Consider the following 17,607-nt stretch of genomic DNA (forward strand, 5'->3'; position numbering starts at 1 on the left):
ATATACAAGGAGTACCAGTATTGAGTCAATGTGCATGGGTACCAGGTAGTAATGAGGCTATATACAGTTAGTACCAGTACCAATGTGCAGGGGTACCAGGTAATTGAGGTAATATGTATATGTAGGTAGGGGTAAAATTGACTAGGCAGGATAGATGATAAACAGAGTAGCAGAACCGCTTGCCGTGCGGTAGCAGAGTGAACAGTCTATGGCTTGGGTCGGTGGGGTCTTTGACAATTTCCCGGGCCTTCCTCTGACACCACCTGGTATAGAGGTCCTGGGTGGCAGGGAGCATGATGTACTGGGCCTTCCTCTGACACCACCTGGTATAGAGGTCCTGGGTGGCAGGGAGCATGATGTACTGGGCCTTCCTCTGACACCACCTGGTATAGATGTCCTGGATGGCAGGGAGCATGATGTACTGGGCCTTCCTCTGACACCACCTGGTATAGAGGTCCTGAATTGCAGGGAGCATGATGTACTGGGCCTTCCTCTGACACCACCTGGTATTGAGGTCCTGGATGGCATGGAGCATGATGTACTGGGCCTTCCTCTGACACCACCTGGTATAGAGGTCCTGGATGGCAGGGAGCATGATGTACTGGGCAGTCCTCACCACCCTCTGTATTGAGGGCCCATTCTAAATCTTTCCAGACATCTTTTCAGGTTTTTATGAAAAGATGATGCTGCAGTGGATAGAGGCCATTTTACGGTCTCCTGACTAATTCTGCTACTTTTTTGTGGGTTTTTACGCTGATCTTTACTTGTTTTGTACATAATGTCTCCGCCATCATTACTTATGACCAAAAACAGCTTCTGGAACAGCTTCAGAACAGCAACATCATGTGTAACTATGTTGAGGATTTTAATTGGCTGATGCAGATTTTGAGATGGAGAATTACCATTTGTCTAATGTTCACAAGTATGGACCCAGTATGTTCACATCTAGATGTGAACAAATAACAGAGAGAAAACAATTCCTATTCAATTCCTATTATAACAGTATATATTCATAGTCTCTGTGCCCAAGGAAGCGAAGGTAACCAGCCTAAATTTTTACCGCCCCGTAGCACTCACATCGGTAACCATGAAGTGCTTTGAAAGGCTGGTCATGGCTCACATCAACAGCATCCTCCTGGATACCCTAAACCCACTCCAATTTGCATATCGCCCCAACAGATCCACAGATGACGCAATCTCAATCGCACTCCACACTGCCCTTTCCCACCTGGACTAAAGAAACACCTATTGAGAATGCTGTTTATTGACTACAACTCAGTGTTCAACACCATAGTGCCCATGAAGCTCATCACAAAGCTAAGGACCCTGGGGCTAAACACCTCCCTCTGCAAACTGTATCCTGGACTTCCTGACGGGCTGCCCCCAGGTGGTAAGGGTAGGCGACAACACGTCTGCCACGCTGATCCTCAACACTGGGGCCCCTCAGCGGTGTGTACTTAGTCCCCTCCTGTACTCCCTGTTCATGCACGACTGAGTGGCCAAATACGACTCCAACACCATCATTAAGTTTGCTGACGAAACAACAGTGGTAGGCCTGATCACCGGCAATGATGGACACCAACCTCTCCCTCAATGTGAGCAAGACAAAGGAGCTAATTGTGGACTACAGGAAAAGGTGGGCCAAACAGGCCTGCATTAACATTGACGGGGCTGTAGTGGAGCGGTATGGCAACTGCCTGGTATGGCAACTACTCAGCACCCGTAGCACTCACGTCGGTAACCATGAAGTGCTTTGAAAGGCTGGTCATGGCTCACATCAGCAGCATCCTCCTGGATACCCTAAACCCACTCCAATTTGCATATCGCCCCAACAGATCCACAGATGACACAATCTCAATCGCAGGCGGTAGGTAGCCTAGTGGTTAGAGCGTTGGGCCAGTAACCGAAAGCTTGTTAGATCGAATCCCCGAGCTGACAAGGTAAAAATCTGCCGTTCTGCCCCTGAACAAGGCAGTTAACCCACTGTTCCCCGGTAGGCCGTTAACCTACTGTTCCCCGGTAGGCCGTCATTGTAAATAAGAATTTGTTCTTAACTGACTTGCTTAGTTAAATAAAAAATGAGATACAGAGGGTAGTGCGTATGGCCCAGTACATCACTGAGGCTGAGCTTCCTGCCACCACATGGCAAGTGGTACCGGAGTGCCAAGTCTCGGACCAAAAGGCTCCTTAACAGCTTCTACCACCAAGCCATAAGAATGCTGAACAATTACTCAAATGGCCACCGGACTATTTACATTGACCCCCTCCATTTGTTTTGTACACTGCTGCTACTCACTGTTGATTATCTATGCATACTCACTTCACCCCTACCTACATACTCACTTCACCCCTACCTAAATTACCTCGACTAACCTGTACCCTCGCACATTGACCCCCTGTATATAGCCTCGTTACTGTTATTTTATTGTGTTACTATTTTATAATTTTTTACTTTAGTTTATTTGGTAAATATTTTCTTAAATCTTCTTGAACTGCATTATTGGTTAAGGGCTTGTAAGTAAGCATTTCACGATACACTTTATTCCGTATATATTTATTCAGTATATATTCAGTATATATTCAGTATGTATTCAGAATATATTCAATATGTATTCAGTATATATTTAGTATATATTCAGTATGTATTCAGTATGCACATATTCATATCCAGGACTTAGAGGAATGTATTGGCTGTAACAAAAGAGAAAACATATTTGCTTATTTGGAATTATTTGTTATGTCATTCAGACATTGTTTGCCAGAATAAATAATGCAGTGAATATTTATTCTAAACTGTGTTACGCACTCCAGTCAACAGATGGCGATGTAAGTATTTTAGGTGGCGCTTCTTGCGTGACGTATAATCCTGTGGACGGCACCGGATGTTTCTTCAACAACAACAGAGCTACTGATTCAACCACCTCCGTAGCATGCTAGCCAACATGAATTCGAAACATTGAAGCTCTGAATAATTGTGTAACTACACGAATCCCAGTGTTTTAAACACAGCTCTGTTAACGAATGTACTAGTTGATTTAAACTTAATTCGCTTGCTAAATTTGCTACGGAGCCTAGCACCAAGGTAGTCGATAATGCTAGCTAGCTAACATCCCCGACCATGAACTCACAAAGTTACTCCCCCCCTGCTATGAAAGAGGTCTGCTGGATGGAGAAAGAAGCTCTTAGGCTGAATGTTGTCGTAAAAGAGGAAGATGATGATATTACAGTGAAAGGAGAGGAAGAAACATTCAGAATGAAAAAATATAAAATGGAGGCTATCACGTTGAAAGAAGAAGAGGATGTGAAAGAAGAGAAAATACCGTTTGTTGTGAAAAAGGAAGAGGGGATAGAGGCTGTCACAGTGAAAGAAGAGGAGCAACCGTTTGGAGTGAAAGAGGAGGAGACTGAAGATCCGATGAACACAAGTGAGTACTGTCTTAAAAACAGGGGCACAAACTGTGCAGTTGTTGAACCAATATGTGGTTTTAAAGAGGCATTCTGGTGCCCTCCATTTTAGTGTAGTTTGTATTCAGAGTTCGCTCGTCAATTGCTCTCCGACGGAAGATCCTAGGATGATGAGTGAGTGATATGTCTGAAATCATGACGGTCGAGAGCAAGCTGCACCCTCTGTTTTTTACCGATAGTCAAACTCTTCCCTTTACAGAGCCCAAAACAAGGCAATATGCTCTTTTCTGGCCCTCCCAGAGCTCTACGTTGAAAGAGGACATCAGAAAGATAAGGGAAGAATCTAGTGTGGCAGCCATGAGTCCCAGACAGTTTGGTGGTGGAGATGTCGACGCCATTCACTGCAACGGAGAACGGGACATGAAGGACAACGATTGGTTTCCTAGCAACAGACTGGAGGCGGAGTCGGCTCCAGAGAAGTACAAGCCAGCGCAGAGGGAGGGTGGTGTGAGTATAGGATATAGGCGTATCGTCTAAATTCATGAAGACTAACTATGTGCCTTTTCGGTTGATATTTTTTTAGCCTGTGTAACTTTCTCACTCGTCATTATTCACCATTAATTCAGGATTATCCGTAATCATGGTGGCATCCTCATTAATGTAGAAGTGTTTAGAAACATATTCTATTCTTATTTACAATAGAAGTGACTTCAAAATGATACAATACACTATTTACCATTATATTTGGCACAAAAGTATCTGAAACACTACCAAAACAAAACAGAAAATGCATCCAACAAGTTTGTAGAGTCATACGCTTGATGTAATCATTGTGTGCTAGGGATATGGGACAAAATACAACACTTTTTACTACTTTAATACACATAAAAGTGAACTTGTCCCAATACTTTTGGTCCCCTAAAATCAGGGGGACACTGTACAAAAAGTTGTGTAATTTCTAAACGATTCACCCAATATGGATGAAAATACCCTCAAATTAGACATGACAGTCTGCACTTTAACCTCATAGTCATTGTATAATTTCAAATCCGAAGTGCTGGACTACAAAGACAAAACAACAACATCATGTGTCACTGTCCCAATACTGTTGGAGCTCACTGTATGTAAATGTACTTGGTAAATAGAGGTTCCTCCTCTTGGACTTTCTCCTCCAGTGCATTTATAGCAGGAGGTCCAGAGAATGAGAGGATTCAAGGATTCTTCTCCAGTGCATTTATAGCAGGAGGTCCAGAGAATGAGAGGATTCAAGGGAAAGACTTTTGAGAATTTTAAATTCCTTGTCAGGTAGGAGAGTTTTTCCCATCCTAAATTGATTGTCTTTATTTTTGTGGTTTTCAGGACCCATCCCCCTCCCCTTTCCCTGAGTCCCCATGTTGTGCCTCTCCCGGTAGTGCCTTAATGTGGGGTCTGAAGAGGGTGTCTGTGCGGCTGGTGAACTGCAGGAAAACTCCAGGGCTGAGTGGAACTGTGAGAGAAGGAGAAGAGGGAAATTCAGATTCAATGTCATCAAGTAAGAACAACGGTGTGTGTGGATTAGACCAGGGGTTCCCAAACTTTGTCCCTGGGGGGGGGGGCGACATCCCGCGCCCCCTCCCTGCGCACACACACCATGTCTTTCTATGGGCACGAGCACTGTTCTTGACACAAACTGTTCATACCCCTCTTGTTTGGTGTAGAGAATTTTGCAGGTTTCAAACTACACATGTTGTCATCGGGGTGCAAAGAAAATGTAGCAGTTTTAAAGCACATTTTCTTGCAATTCTATACATTTTGCCATGTCTAATGTACATTCAAATTATTAGAAAATTACAATAATATATGGGTCAAAAAACAAAAACGATATAAAAAATATGTTAGCTGACATGTGCTAGTTGATCTGGACATTTCTGACTAATTATAAATAGCTTTCTGAGGTATGTAATGACTGACATGACAAGAGGAACTGATGATGCAGTACCCAATTTCTATATTGCACTTTGTGTATTTTACTATTACAACTTTCAAGAGTACGCTTTAAAGCCGGACTGAGTATCTTTAAAGTCCCGTGTCCCACTGGATTAGACTACAATCTGCTTCGAAGTAGAGGGAAAAAAATATCACCACTCAACAGAAATGGGGAACTAATCAGCCCTGGACAACCAGTAGGAAACAGGTGGGCTTTTAGGAGGGGTTCTCAAAGACACTCATGGGAGTGTCAGCTGGAAGTTGAAAAAGCAACAAGAATCAGGGTCCTAATAGACACCCACCATAAGTGCCCACTAAATTTGTCCCAGAAAAGGCAAACCAAACTAAAAACCAACACCAACGTATAATATGGAGGTAAACACTAGTGGAGCAAACCACAGGGGAGAACACAACTTATAATATGGAGGTAAACACTAGTGGAGCAAACCACAGGGGTGAACACAACTTATAATGTGGAGGTAAACACTAGTAGATCTGTGAACCAGACATGATACAGACAACATCTTGGTGTCATTATACTGTCCGACCTGGGATCTATAAACCAGACATGATACAGACAACATATTGGTGTCATTATACTGTCAGACCTGGGATCTGTAAACCAGACATGATACAGACAACATCTTGTCATTATACTGTCAGACCTGGGATCTGTAAACCAGACATGATACAGACAACATATTGTCATTAAACTGTCAGACCTGGGATCTATAAACCAGACATGATACAGACAAGATCTTGGTGTCATTATACTGTCAGACCTGGGATCTGTAAACCAGACATGATACAGACAACATCTTGTCATTATACTGTCAGACCTGGGATCTGTAAACCAGACATGATACAGACAACATCTTGGTGTCATTATACTGTCAGACCTGGGATCTATAAACCAGACATGATACAGACAACATCTTGGTGTCATTATACTGTCAGACCTGGGATCTGTAAACCAGACATGATACAGACATCATGTTGGTGTCATTATACTGTCAGACCTGGGATCTGTAAACCAGACATGATACAGTCAACATCTTGTCATTATACTGTCAGACCTGGGATCTGTAAACCAGACATGATACAGACAACATCTTGTCATTATACTGTCAGACCTGGGATCTGTAAACCAGACATGATACAGACAACATCTTGGTGTCATTATACTGTCAGACCTGGGATCTGTAAACCAGACATGATACAGACAACATCTTGGTGTCATTATACTGTCAGACCTGGGATCTGTAAACCAGACATGATACAGACAACATCTTGTTGTCATTATACTGTCAGACCTGGGATCTATAAACCAGACATGATACAGACAACATCTTGGTGTCATTATACTGTCAGACCTGGGATCTGTAAACCAGACATGATACAGACAACATCTTGGTGTCATTATACTGTCAGACCTGGGATCTGTAAACCAGACATGATACAGACAACATGTTGGTGTCATTAAACTGTCAGACCTGGGATCTGTAAACCAGACATGATACAGACAACATATTGGTGTCATTATACTGTCAGACCTGGGATCTGTAAACCAGACATGATACAGACAACATCTTGGTGTCATTATACTGTCAGACCTGGGATCTGTAAACCAGACATGATACAGACAACATATTGGTGTCATTATACTGTCAGACCTGGGATCTGTAAACCAGACATGATACAGACAACATCTTGTCATTATACTGTCAGACCTGGGATCTGTAAACCAGACATGATACAGACAACATATTGTCATTAAACTGTCAGACCTGGGATCTATAAACCAGACATGATACAGACAAGATCTTGGTGTCATTATACTGTCAGACCTGGGATCTGTAAACCAGACATGATACAGACAACATCTTGTCATTATACTGTCAGACCTGGGATCTGTAAACCAGACATGATACAGACAACATCTTGGTGTCATTATACTGTCAGACCTGGGATCTATAAACCAGACATGATACAGACAACATCTTGGTGTCATTATACTGTCAGACCTGGGATCTGTAAACCAGACATGATACAGACAACATCTTGTCATTATACTGTCAGACCTGGGATCTGTAAACCAGACATGATACAGACATCATGTTGGTGTCATTATACTGTCAGACCTGGGATCTGTAAACCAGACATGATACAGTCAACATCTTGTCATTATACTGTCAGACCTGGGATCTGTAAACCAGACATGATACAGACAACATCTTGTCATTATACTGTCAGACCTGGGATCTGTAAACCAGACATGATACAGACAACATCTTGGTGTCATTATACTGTCAGACCTGGGATCTATAAACCAGACATGATACAGACAACATCTTGGTGTCATTATACTGTCAGACCTGGGATCTGTAAACCAGACATGATACAGACAACATCTTGGTGTCATTATACTGTCAGACCTGGGATCTGTAAACCAGACATGATACAGACAACATCTTGGTGTCATTATACTGTCAGACCTGGGATCTGTAAACCAGACATGATACAGACAACATCTTGGTGTCATTATACTGTCAGACCTGGGATCTGTAAACCAGACATGATACAGACAACATCTTGGTGTCATTATACTGTCAGACCTGGGATCTGTAAACCAGACATGATACAGACAACATGTTGGTGTCATTATTCTGTCAGACCTGGGATCTGTAAACCAGACATGATACAGTCAACATGTTGTCATTAAACTGTCAGACCTGGGATCTGTAAACCAGACATGATACAGACAACATCTTGTCATTATACTGTCAGACCTGGGATCTGTAAACCAGACATGATACAGACAACATGTTGGTGTCATTATTCTGTCAGACCTGGGATCTGTAAACCAGACATGATACAGACAACATGTTGGTGTCATTATTCTGTCAGACCTGGGATCTATAAACCAGACATGATACAGACAACATATTGGTGTCATTATACTGTCAGACCTGGGATCTATAAACCAGACATGATACAGACAACATCTTGTCATTATACTGTCAGACCTGGGATCTGTAAACCAGACATGATACAGACATCATCTTGTCATTATACTGTCAGACCTGGGATCTGTAAACCAGACATGATACAGACATCATCTTGTCATTATACTGTCAGACCTGGGATCTGTAAACCAGACATGATACAGACAACATCTTGTCATTATACTGTCAGACCTGGGATCTGTAAACCAGACATGATACAGACATATTGGTGTCATTATACTGTCAGACCTGGGATCTGTAAACCAGACATGATACAGACAACATCTTGTCATTATTCTGTCAGACCTGGGATCTGTAAACCAGACATGATACAGACAACATCTTGGTGTCATTATACTGTCAGACCTGGGATCTGTAAACCAGACATGATACAGACAACATCTTGGTGTCATTATACTGTCAGACCTGGGATCTGTAAACCAGACATGATACAGACAACATCTTGGTGTCATTATACTGTCAGACCTGGGATCTGTAAACCAGACATGATACAGACAACATCTTGTTGTCATTATACTGTCAGACCTGGGATCTATAAACCAGACATGATACAGACAACATCTTGTTGTCATTATACTGTCAGACCTGGGATCTGTAAACCAGACATGATACAGACAACATGTTGGTGTCATTATACTGTCAGACCTGGGATCTGTAAACCAGACATGATACAGACATATTGGTGTCATTATACTGTCAGACCTGGGATCTGTAAACCAGACATGATACAGACAACATGTTGGTGTCATTATTCTGTCAGACCTGGGATCTGTAAACCAGACATGATACAGTCAACATCTTGGTGTCATTATACTGTCAGACCTGGGATCTGTAAACCAGACATGATACAGACAACATGTTGGTGTCATTATACTGTCAGACCTGGGATCTGTAAACCAGACATGATACAGACAACATCTTGGTGTCATTATACTGTCAGACCTGGGATCTGTAAACCAGACATGATACAGACAACATGTTGGTGTCATTCTACTGTCAGACCTGGGATCTGTAAACCAGACATGATACAGACAACATCTTGGTGTCATTATACTGTCAGACCTGGGATCTGTAAACCAGACATGATACAGACAACATCTTGGTGTCATTATTCTGTCAGACCTGGGATCTGTAAACCAGACATGATACAGACAACATGTTGGTGTCATTATTCTGTCAGACCTGGGATCTGTAAACCAGACATGATACAGACAACATGTTGGTGTCATTATTCTGTCAGACCTGGGATCTATAAACCAGACATGATACAGACAACATATTGGTGTCATTATACTGTCAGACCTGGGATCTATAAACCAGACATGATACAGACAACATCTTGTCATTATATTGTCAGACCTGGGATCTGTAAACCAGACATGATACAGACATCATCTTGTCATTATACTGTCAGACCTGGGATCTGTAAACCAGACATGATACAGACATCATCTTGTCATTATACTGTCAGACCTGGGATCTGTAAACCAGACATGATACAGACAACATCTTGTCATTATACTGTCAGACCTGGGATCTGTAAACCAGACATGATACAGACATCTTGGTGTCATTATACTGTCAGACCTGGGATCTGTAAACCAGACATGATACAGACAACATCTTGGTGTCATTATTCTGTCAGACCTGGGATCTGTAAACCAGACATGATACAGACAACATCTTGTCATTATACTGTCAGACCTGGGATCTGTAAACCAGACATGATACAGACAACATGTTGGTGTCATTATTCTGTCAGACCTGGGATCTGTAAACCAGACATGATACAGACAACATGTTGGTGTCATTATACTGTCAGACCTGGGATCTATAAACCAGACATGATACAGACAACATGTTGGTGTCATTATTCTGTCAGACCTGGGATCTGTAAACCAGACATGATACAGACAACATCTTGTCATTATATTGTCAGACCTGGGATCTGTAAACCAGACATGATACAGACATATTGGTGTCATTATACTGTCAGACCTGGGATCTGTAAACCAGACATGATACAGACAACATCTTGTCATTATACTGTCAGACCTGGGATCTGTAAACCAGACATGATACAGACAACATCTTGTCATTATACTGTCAGACCTGGGATCTGTAAACCAGACATGATACAGACATCATGTTGGTGTCATTAAACTGTCAGACCTGGGATCTGTAAACCAGACATGATACAGACAACATCTTGTCATTATACTGTCAGACCTGGGATCTGTAAACCAGACATGATGCAGACAACATCTTGTCATTATACTGTCAGACCTGGGATCTATAAACCAGACATGATACAGACAACATCTTGTCATTATACTGTCAGACCTGGGATCTATAAACCAGACATGATACAGACAACATCTTGGCGTCATTATACTGTCAGACCTGGGATCTGTAAACCAGACATGATACAGACAACATCTTGGCGTCATTATACTGTCAGACCTGGGATCTGTAAACCAGACATGATACAGACAACATGTTGGTGTCATTATACTGTCAGACCTGGGATCTGTAAACCAGACATGATACAGACAACATCTTGGCGTCATTATACTGTCAGACCTGGGATCTGTAAACCAGACATGATACAGACAACATGTTGGTGTCATTATACTGTCAGACCTGGGATCTATAAACCAGACATGATACAGGCAACATGTTGTCATTATACTGTCAGACCTGGGATCTGTAAACCAGACATGATACAGACAACATGTTGGTGTCATTATACTGTCAGACCTGGGATCTGTAAACCAGACATGATACAGACAACATGTTGGTGTCATTATACTGTCAGACCTGGGATCTGTAAACCAGACATGATACAGACAACATGTTGGTGTCATTATACTGTCAGACCTGGGATCTGTAAACCAGACATGATACAGACAACATCTTGGTGTCATTATACTGTCAGACCTGGGATCTGTAAACCAGACATGATACAGACAACATCTTGGTGTCATTATTCTCCTTATAATGGGCCCTAAAATATGTAGTATGTCTAGATTCAGAAATGCAATGAATTTTTCACATTCATTTATTCAACATATTAGTAGGCTCAGAAGTACCCTTTTTGATTTTGTTAAATAATAGACATATTGTTTTTTAAAGAATATACTCTTCTAGTACATTACATTGAATTTCCAGAGTGGCTTTTTTGAGACCTGGTCTACTCTGTATTTTTCACAACATTTATTCCATAGAAGAGTTCGTTGGAGGAAGGATTGTTGACATATATTTGGCATTTGTATCTTAAAGCATAATTGAGAAATAATTACTTGAAGTTACAATATTTGTGAGATTTTGGCCTTACCTAGGCCTCCTTTAAGACTCCATAATGTTTCATCTGTAGGTGATACAAAGAAAAGCAATGGTAATATGAAGCTTTACGAGAATATGTGTAGTGTTATTTATGAATATTGAAAAATAGAAATACACACTGAAAATATAACAGGTTTGATATAGCACATTTAAAAAAATATATATTGTTGAACATAATATACTATACGGGCATGTCAATGTTACAGAGTGGGATCTCTGCTACTTTTACACGTATGATTCCATTTGTAAGCTTTACCAACAGAATGAATGTGAAAATTCAAATTAATTAACTTACAAAAGTTCACCTTCTGCTGGTGATTTGCAAGATGTTTAATGATACAAGTCAATGGAGGGCTATGGTTGGTTTACATTGCCTACTGGGCCATACCACCAATTCGTTGCCTTTTGAGAAGTATAATTTGTATAAAAATTAAATATATGATTTTACAAAAACGTTGCATTCTGTCATGTTCAGCTTCATAAAAAACAAGTGTTCCTATTCATATTTTTTGTCCAGTATAGGAATTGTTAAAGGGATCCATTTTTATCTACTTTCCCAGAGTCAGATGAACTCGTGGATACCATTTATATGTCTCAGCGGATGATGTGAAGGAAGTTAGAGGTAGTTTCAGTAGCCAATTCTAACCAGGATATGACTTCCAGTCATTGCACTAACGCTAGTTGCCAGAATCTCACAATATCCCTTTAAAGCCACAATGTAAGATGTTTACCATCAAAGAGTGGGGCCACCAACAAAACATTATTATCAATGGATCAAATGCAGCCTATGACATTGATTGAAATACTGTGGTCCTCTATTATTATAGAGCTCTGCTCAGCCTGTAACCATGACATTATCTATTATTATAGAGCTCTGCTCAGCCTGTAACCATGACATTATCTATTATTATAGAGCTCTGCTCAGCCTGTAACCATGACATTATCTATTATTATAGAGCTCTGCTCAGCCTGTAACCATGACATTATCTATTATTATAGAGCTCTGCTCAGCCTGTAACCATGACATTATCTATTATTATAGAGCTCTGCTCAGCCTGTAACCATGACATTATCTATTATTATAGAGCTCTGCTCAGTCTGTAACCATGACATTATCTATTATTATAGAGCTCTGCTCAGCCTGTAACCATGACATGATCTATTATTATAGAGCTCTGCTCAGCCTGTAACCATGACATTATCTATTATTATAGAGCTCTGCTCAGCCTGTAAACATGACATTATCTATTATTATAGAGCTCTGCTCAGCCTGTAACCATGACATTATCTATTATTATAGAGCTCTGCTCAGCCTGTAACCATGACATTATCTATTATTATAGAGCTCTGCTCAGCCTGTAACCATGACATTATCTATTATTATAGAGCTCTGCTCAGCCTGTAAACATGACATTATCTATTATTATAGAGCTCTGCTCAGCCTATAAACATGACATTCCATGACGGCAAGATTCGAGTTGGAACTCGACATAATTTAGTTTTTTTTAAATCCTATTTTTTTTACTGGCCCCAGGTTATTGAGGGATATGATTTAGATTAAACTTCATAGCAAGACAGTTGTATTATATGGAGGTTTAATTGAGGTCTCTATTTAAATAAACACTCTGGGTTTGTCTTTGGCAGGAGAAAGACCAGACTCAGAGGAACCAGAGCCAGAGACATCAGCGAGACGACACCACTGCTCCCAGTGTGGAATGAGTTTTACCCGGTTATTACACGTGAAAAGACATGAGAAGACACACACAGGAGAAAAGCCCTTCCACTGCTCCAATTGTGGACAGAGTTTTACCAGGTTATATAGCCTGAAAAGACATGAAAGGACACACACAGGAGAAAAGCCTTTCCACTGCTCTCAGTGTGGAAAGAGTTTTACCCGTTTATGGCACTTGAACATGCATGAGAGAAGGCACACAGGAGAGAAGCCTCACGACTGCTCCGATTGTGGAAAGAGTTTTACCCAAACATGGCACCTGAAAATGCATAAGAGAATGCACACAGGAGAAAAGCCCTTCCTCTGCTCCTATTGTGGAAAGAGTTTTGCCCAGTTAGGGAGCCAGAAAGAACATGAAAGAATACACTCTGGAGAAAAGCCATTCCAGTGCTCCCATTGTGGAAAGAATTTTACCTGGATAGGGAACCTGAAAACTCATGAGAGGACACATACAGGAGAGAAGCCTTTCAACTGCTCCTTGTGTGGAAAGAGTTTTACTCAGTTAGGGGGCCTGATCAAACATAAGAGAATACACAAAGGAGAGAAGCCTTTCCACTGCTCCCTGTGTGGCAAGAGTTTTACTCAGTTATGGACTTTAAAAACACATCAGTGGACACACACAGAAGAAAAGCCTCACACCTGCTCCCAGTGTGGAAAGGGGTTTGTTACGTTAAGGGGCCTGAAAAAGCATGAGAGAATACATACAGGGGAGGAGAAGCCTTATCAATGCTCTCATTGTGGGAAAGGTTTTGGACGATCAGGGTATCTAAAAGTGCATGAAAGAACACACACTGAAGAGAAACCATATCAATGCTCCCAGTGTGAAAATACATTCTTCTCACCAGGGGACCTGAAAAAACATGAGAGAACACACTCTGTAGAGAGGCCTTTCCAATGTTCCCAGTGTGGAAAGAGATTTATTCAGTCATCACATCTGAAAGAGCACACAAGAATACACACAGGAGAAAATCAATTTCAATGCTCTCATTGTGGAAAGGGTTTTACCAGGTTAAGGAGACTGAAAACACATGAGATGACACACACAGGAAAATAGCTTTTCCACTGCTCCCAGTGTGGAAAGATATTTACCTAGTTAGGGAACCTGAAAGACCATGGACCACACACTGGGGAGTTGCCTTACATCTGCTTCCAGTGTGAAAAGAGAGATTTCACATAAACACAGGCAGTTTAGCTAGGTAGTTGGCTAGGTAATTAAACTAGCTAGCTGGCTAGGTAGTTAAGCTAGCTAGTTAAGCTGGCTAGGTAGTTAAGTTAGCTAGCAGAGAGAACAGTCTATGACCCAGGGTGCCTGGAGTCTTTGACAATTTTTGGGCCTTCCTCTGACACCGCCTGGTATAGAGGTCCTGGATGGCAGGAAGCTGCGCCCCAGTGATATACTGGGCCATACGCACTACTCTATGTAGTGCCTTGCGGTCGGAGGCCGAGCAATTGCCATACCAGGCAGTGATGCCCTGCTATCGGGGTTATCATGGCAACGTTGGGTCTTATTCTTCTGGATCATTTTGATCAAACAAAGGAAATCATGCTGTCATGACGTCATGGTGTCATGACGTGCCCTTGGGGGGGGATCATAACCCCCCCTCTCGCTCTCTCTCTCTCCACAGTTTTATGACGATTCGAATGGTCGGTGGGAAATCAAGGAATGTCGAATTTGTTTCATTTGGTGACCTCATGAAAGACAGGAGACCCACATTACTGTATGTTTGTTTGTATACACTTCTCAACTATGGGTTTTGCTTGTAAAATGTTGTAAAAAAATAAATGATTAAGCATAAGAATACTTTTGAAAAGATAATTTGATTTTAGTGGTCTAAATGAGAATTGTTTTTCATAGTAACGTTTGATCAGGCAGTGGCCACGCCCCACCGTGAGCACAGACATTTACATTGGCGTCATGGAATGCCCCTTCTCTACTCCAGTATAAAACCCACTTCGGACAAAATTGACATTCGAACAAAAACATCCCCGGGTTGCTGCCGGTGTGTGAAGTGGTTTTAGCTGTGACCTGAATAATCAACCATTGAGACCATAGAGCATGGAGCAGTAGTGACATGGTTGGCAATTTAACTACAGACCAGAGGACGTCCCTACGTTACAAATGGTTAAGAAGAAAATCTCTACAAAACTCTGTTTTGTTTGTTTGAGTACTTTAGTCTGGTAAACGCGACTGATCGAACGATGAATGGTACTCTGAAAGATCCATTCTGGAGAACATTTCACTATCGAACAACCATTGGTACGCCTGACGTATCCATTATAACAAGCTACAACTACAAAAGACTTTGATCTCTGGTGGACAAACCAGAGACTTTCTGTCGACTATCCAGCAGACGGACCGGCGATCACAGAGAGTGACAACAAAGCTATACACTCGTAAATATGTAAATTGTAATTTATTTTCGAATGAGTGGCTATTCATGTGCAAAAAGGGTTAGCATTTCCATGAGCGTGGTTATCAACTGTATGTACATGGGTCCACTTTGTTTTCCCCAGTCTTTATCTGTCCCCACCCCTTTCCTTTGTCTACCAAGCCGTCATATCGGTTTAGTCCCCAAGGGACTTTTCAGTGTATCATGTGACCAATGTATAACCTATCCTGTGTGTGTTTATGTAATTCTGATGCGGTTAGTTAGTAAATAAATAATTATGCCAATTTGAATATCGCTGATTCATAATTTATGCTAGGGTTCGTGCAGATATCCAAGGGTTTTGCGAAATTTTGAATATGACTGAGGTAATAATACATAAATAAGTGACTAATCGATAAGATATGAAAATATCTGAAGAGTCCAATTCGGGAAATTGTAACTCTTTAATAAACAACATTTTCCCGTGGTGCCCCTGACTTCCTAGGTAATTTCTATTCCGTTTAATTACACATAGAGAATTGATTTGATAGTATAACAGTCTTCACATTAATGAACAGCCAACGTTACGAGACTGGGTTGTTTGGTGAAAGTAATTCTCAAAATACTAAGCGTCTGCCTCAAACAAACACGAGTGTCTCATTTGACTAATGGTAAGCGCATGTCGCCAAGCAGTCCGCACACTCAGTAAATTACATGAACGATGGGGTACCTGGTGGCAGGTAAACATGTAAGGATTCTGTGCCTTTCTCGGCTGGGACTGCAGGTGGGTTATAATGCATGTCGGTCTATGAGCCATACATTGACACGTTGAGGCCAAAACAGGTGGTTTAAAAAAATGACGAGGTAGTTTCCAATCCTTTGGAATGCCTCTTTAAATGTCAAATCATCTAGCTTCTTCCACCATGTTTCCCACATGTTCAGACTACGGGTTGAGAAAATAGATGAAGTGCAGTTTTTTTATTGTAATTATAGGGTTTACTTGATAGATTACTTTTAATCTGAATAGTGATTCTTTGACACCATGGAGCATGATATTTTTTTTTACATTTGAACTATTTGGTGACTGATTTACTGCCACAACACTGAACTGCAGAATCCCAAAAGAAGGCTGTCAATGTAAATAAGAATTTGTTCTTAACTGACTTGACTAGTTAAATAAAAGTCCAAATACATTTTTTTATCAAGGATATACAAATGATGTAAATTGCTGCAGGAGGACTGGGGGAGTCGATCAATCAAGTTCAAGTTAAGATTTTTTTGTCATATCCACTTGTAAATTCACTGTTAACACATGATTTACCAGCCGGTTTAGAAAAGGGTTTAAGGGTCCGAAGGTTAAAAGGTCAAAGGGGCATTCTACTGAAGTTCTACACTTGAATACTGTATGATGTTCTGAACTGTATTGTTACAGCTACAAAGAGTGGGAACCAACAACAAGACGTTGCTGGATCAAATGCATCCTTATTATTACAGTGCCTTCAGACAGTATTCAAACCCCTTGACTTGTTCCACATTTTGTTTTGCTACAGCCTGAATTCAATTGATTTTTGTTTCACCCATCTACACACAACACATCATAATGACAAAGTGAACACATATTTGTATTTATGTTTATTTTAATTTGAAAAAAACTCCATATTTATTGCCGATGACAAGCATGCCCATAATATGATGCAGCCACCACCATGCTTGACAATATGAAGAATGGTACTCGGGGATGTGTTGTGTTAATTTCCCCAAACAT

The 17,607-nt window shown here is 41.1% G+C and overlaps 1 protein-coding gene across 1 annotated transcript; it reads left to right on the forward strand.

Moving 5' to 3' along the window:
* The first annotated feature begins 2,850 nt into the window (after positions 1 to 2,850).
* On the forward strand, positions 2,851 to 15,225 carry LOC129843488 (zinc finger protein 883-like). Its single transcript, XM_055912230.1, has 4 exons — positions 2,851 to 3,425; positions 3,665 to 3,912; positions 4,765 to 4,936; positions 13,386 to 15,225. Exons 1-4 carry the CDS (start codon positions 3,119 to 3,121, stop codon positions 14,525 to 14,527), a joined length of 1,869 nt encoding a protein of 622 aa, XP_055768205.1. The 5' UTR covers positions 2,851 to 3,118; the 3' UTR covers positions 14,528 to 15,225.
* Positions 15,226 to 17,607: the final 2,382 nt, after the last annotated feature.

This window comes from Salvelinus fontinalis, unplaced genomic scaffold (genome assembly GCF_029448725.1).
Source record: "Salvelinus fontinalis isolate EN_2023a unplaced genomic scaffold, ASM2944872v1 scaffold_0144, whole genome shotgun sequence".
Classification (NCBI taxonomy): domain Eukaryota; kingdom Metazoa; phylum Chordata; class Actinopteri; order Salmoniformes; family Salmonidae; genus Salvelinus; species Salvelinus fontinalis.

What these genes read in the sequence shown, in the direction of transcription:
- LOC129843488 (XM_055912230.1), top strand. Translation starts at nt 3,119, where the DNA reads ATGAACTCACAAAGTTACTCCCCCCCTGCTATGAAAGAGGTCTGCTGG. An exon ending in CAGCGCAGAGGGAGGGTGGT is followed by an intron (nt 3,913 to 4,764) that starts GTGAGTATAGGA and finishes TGTGGTTTTCAG; the next exon opens with GACCCATCCCCCTCCCCTTT. An exon ending in TTCAGATTCAATGTCATCAA is followed by an intron (nt 4,937 to 13,385) that starts GTAAGAACAACG and finishes TGTCTTTGGCAG; the next exon opens with GAGAAAGACCAGACTCAGAG.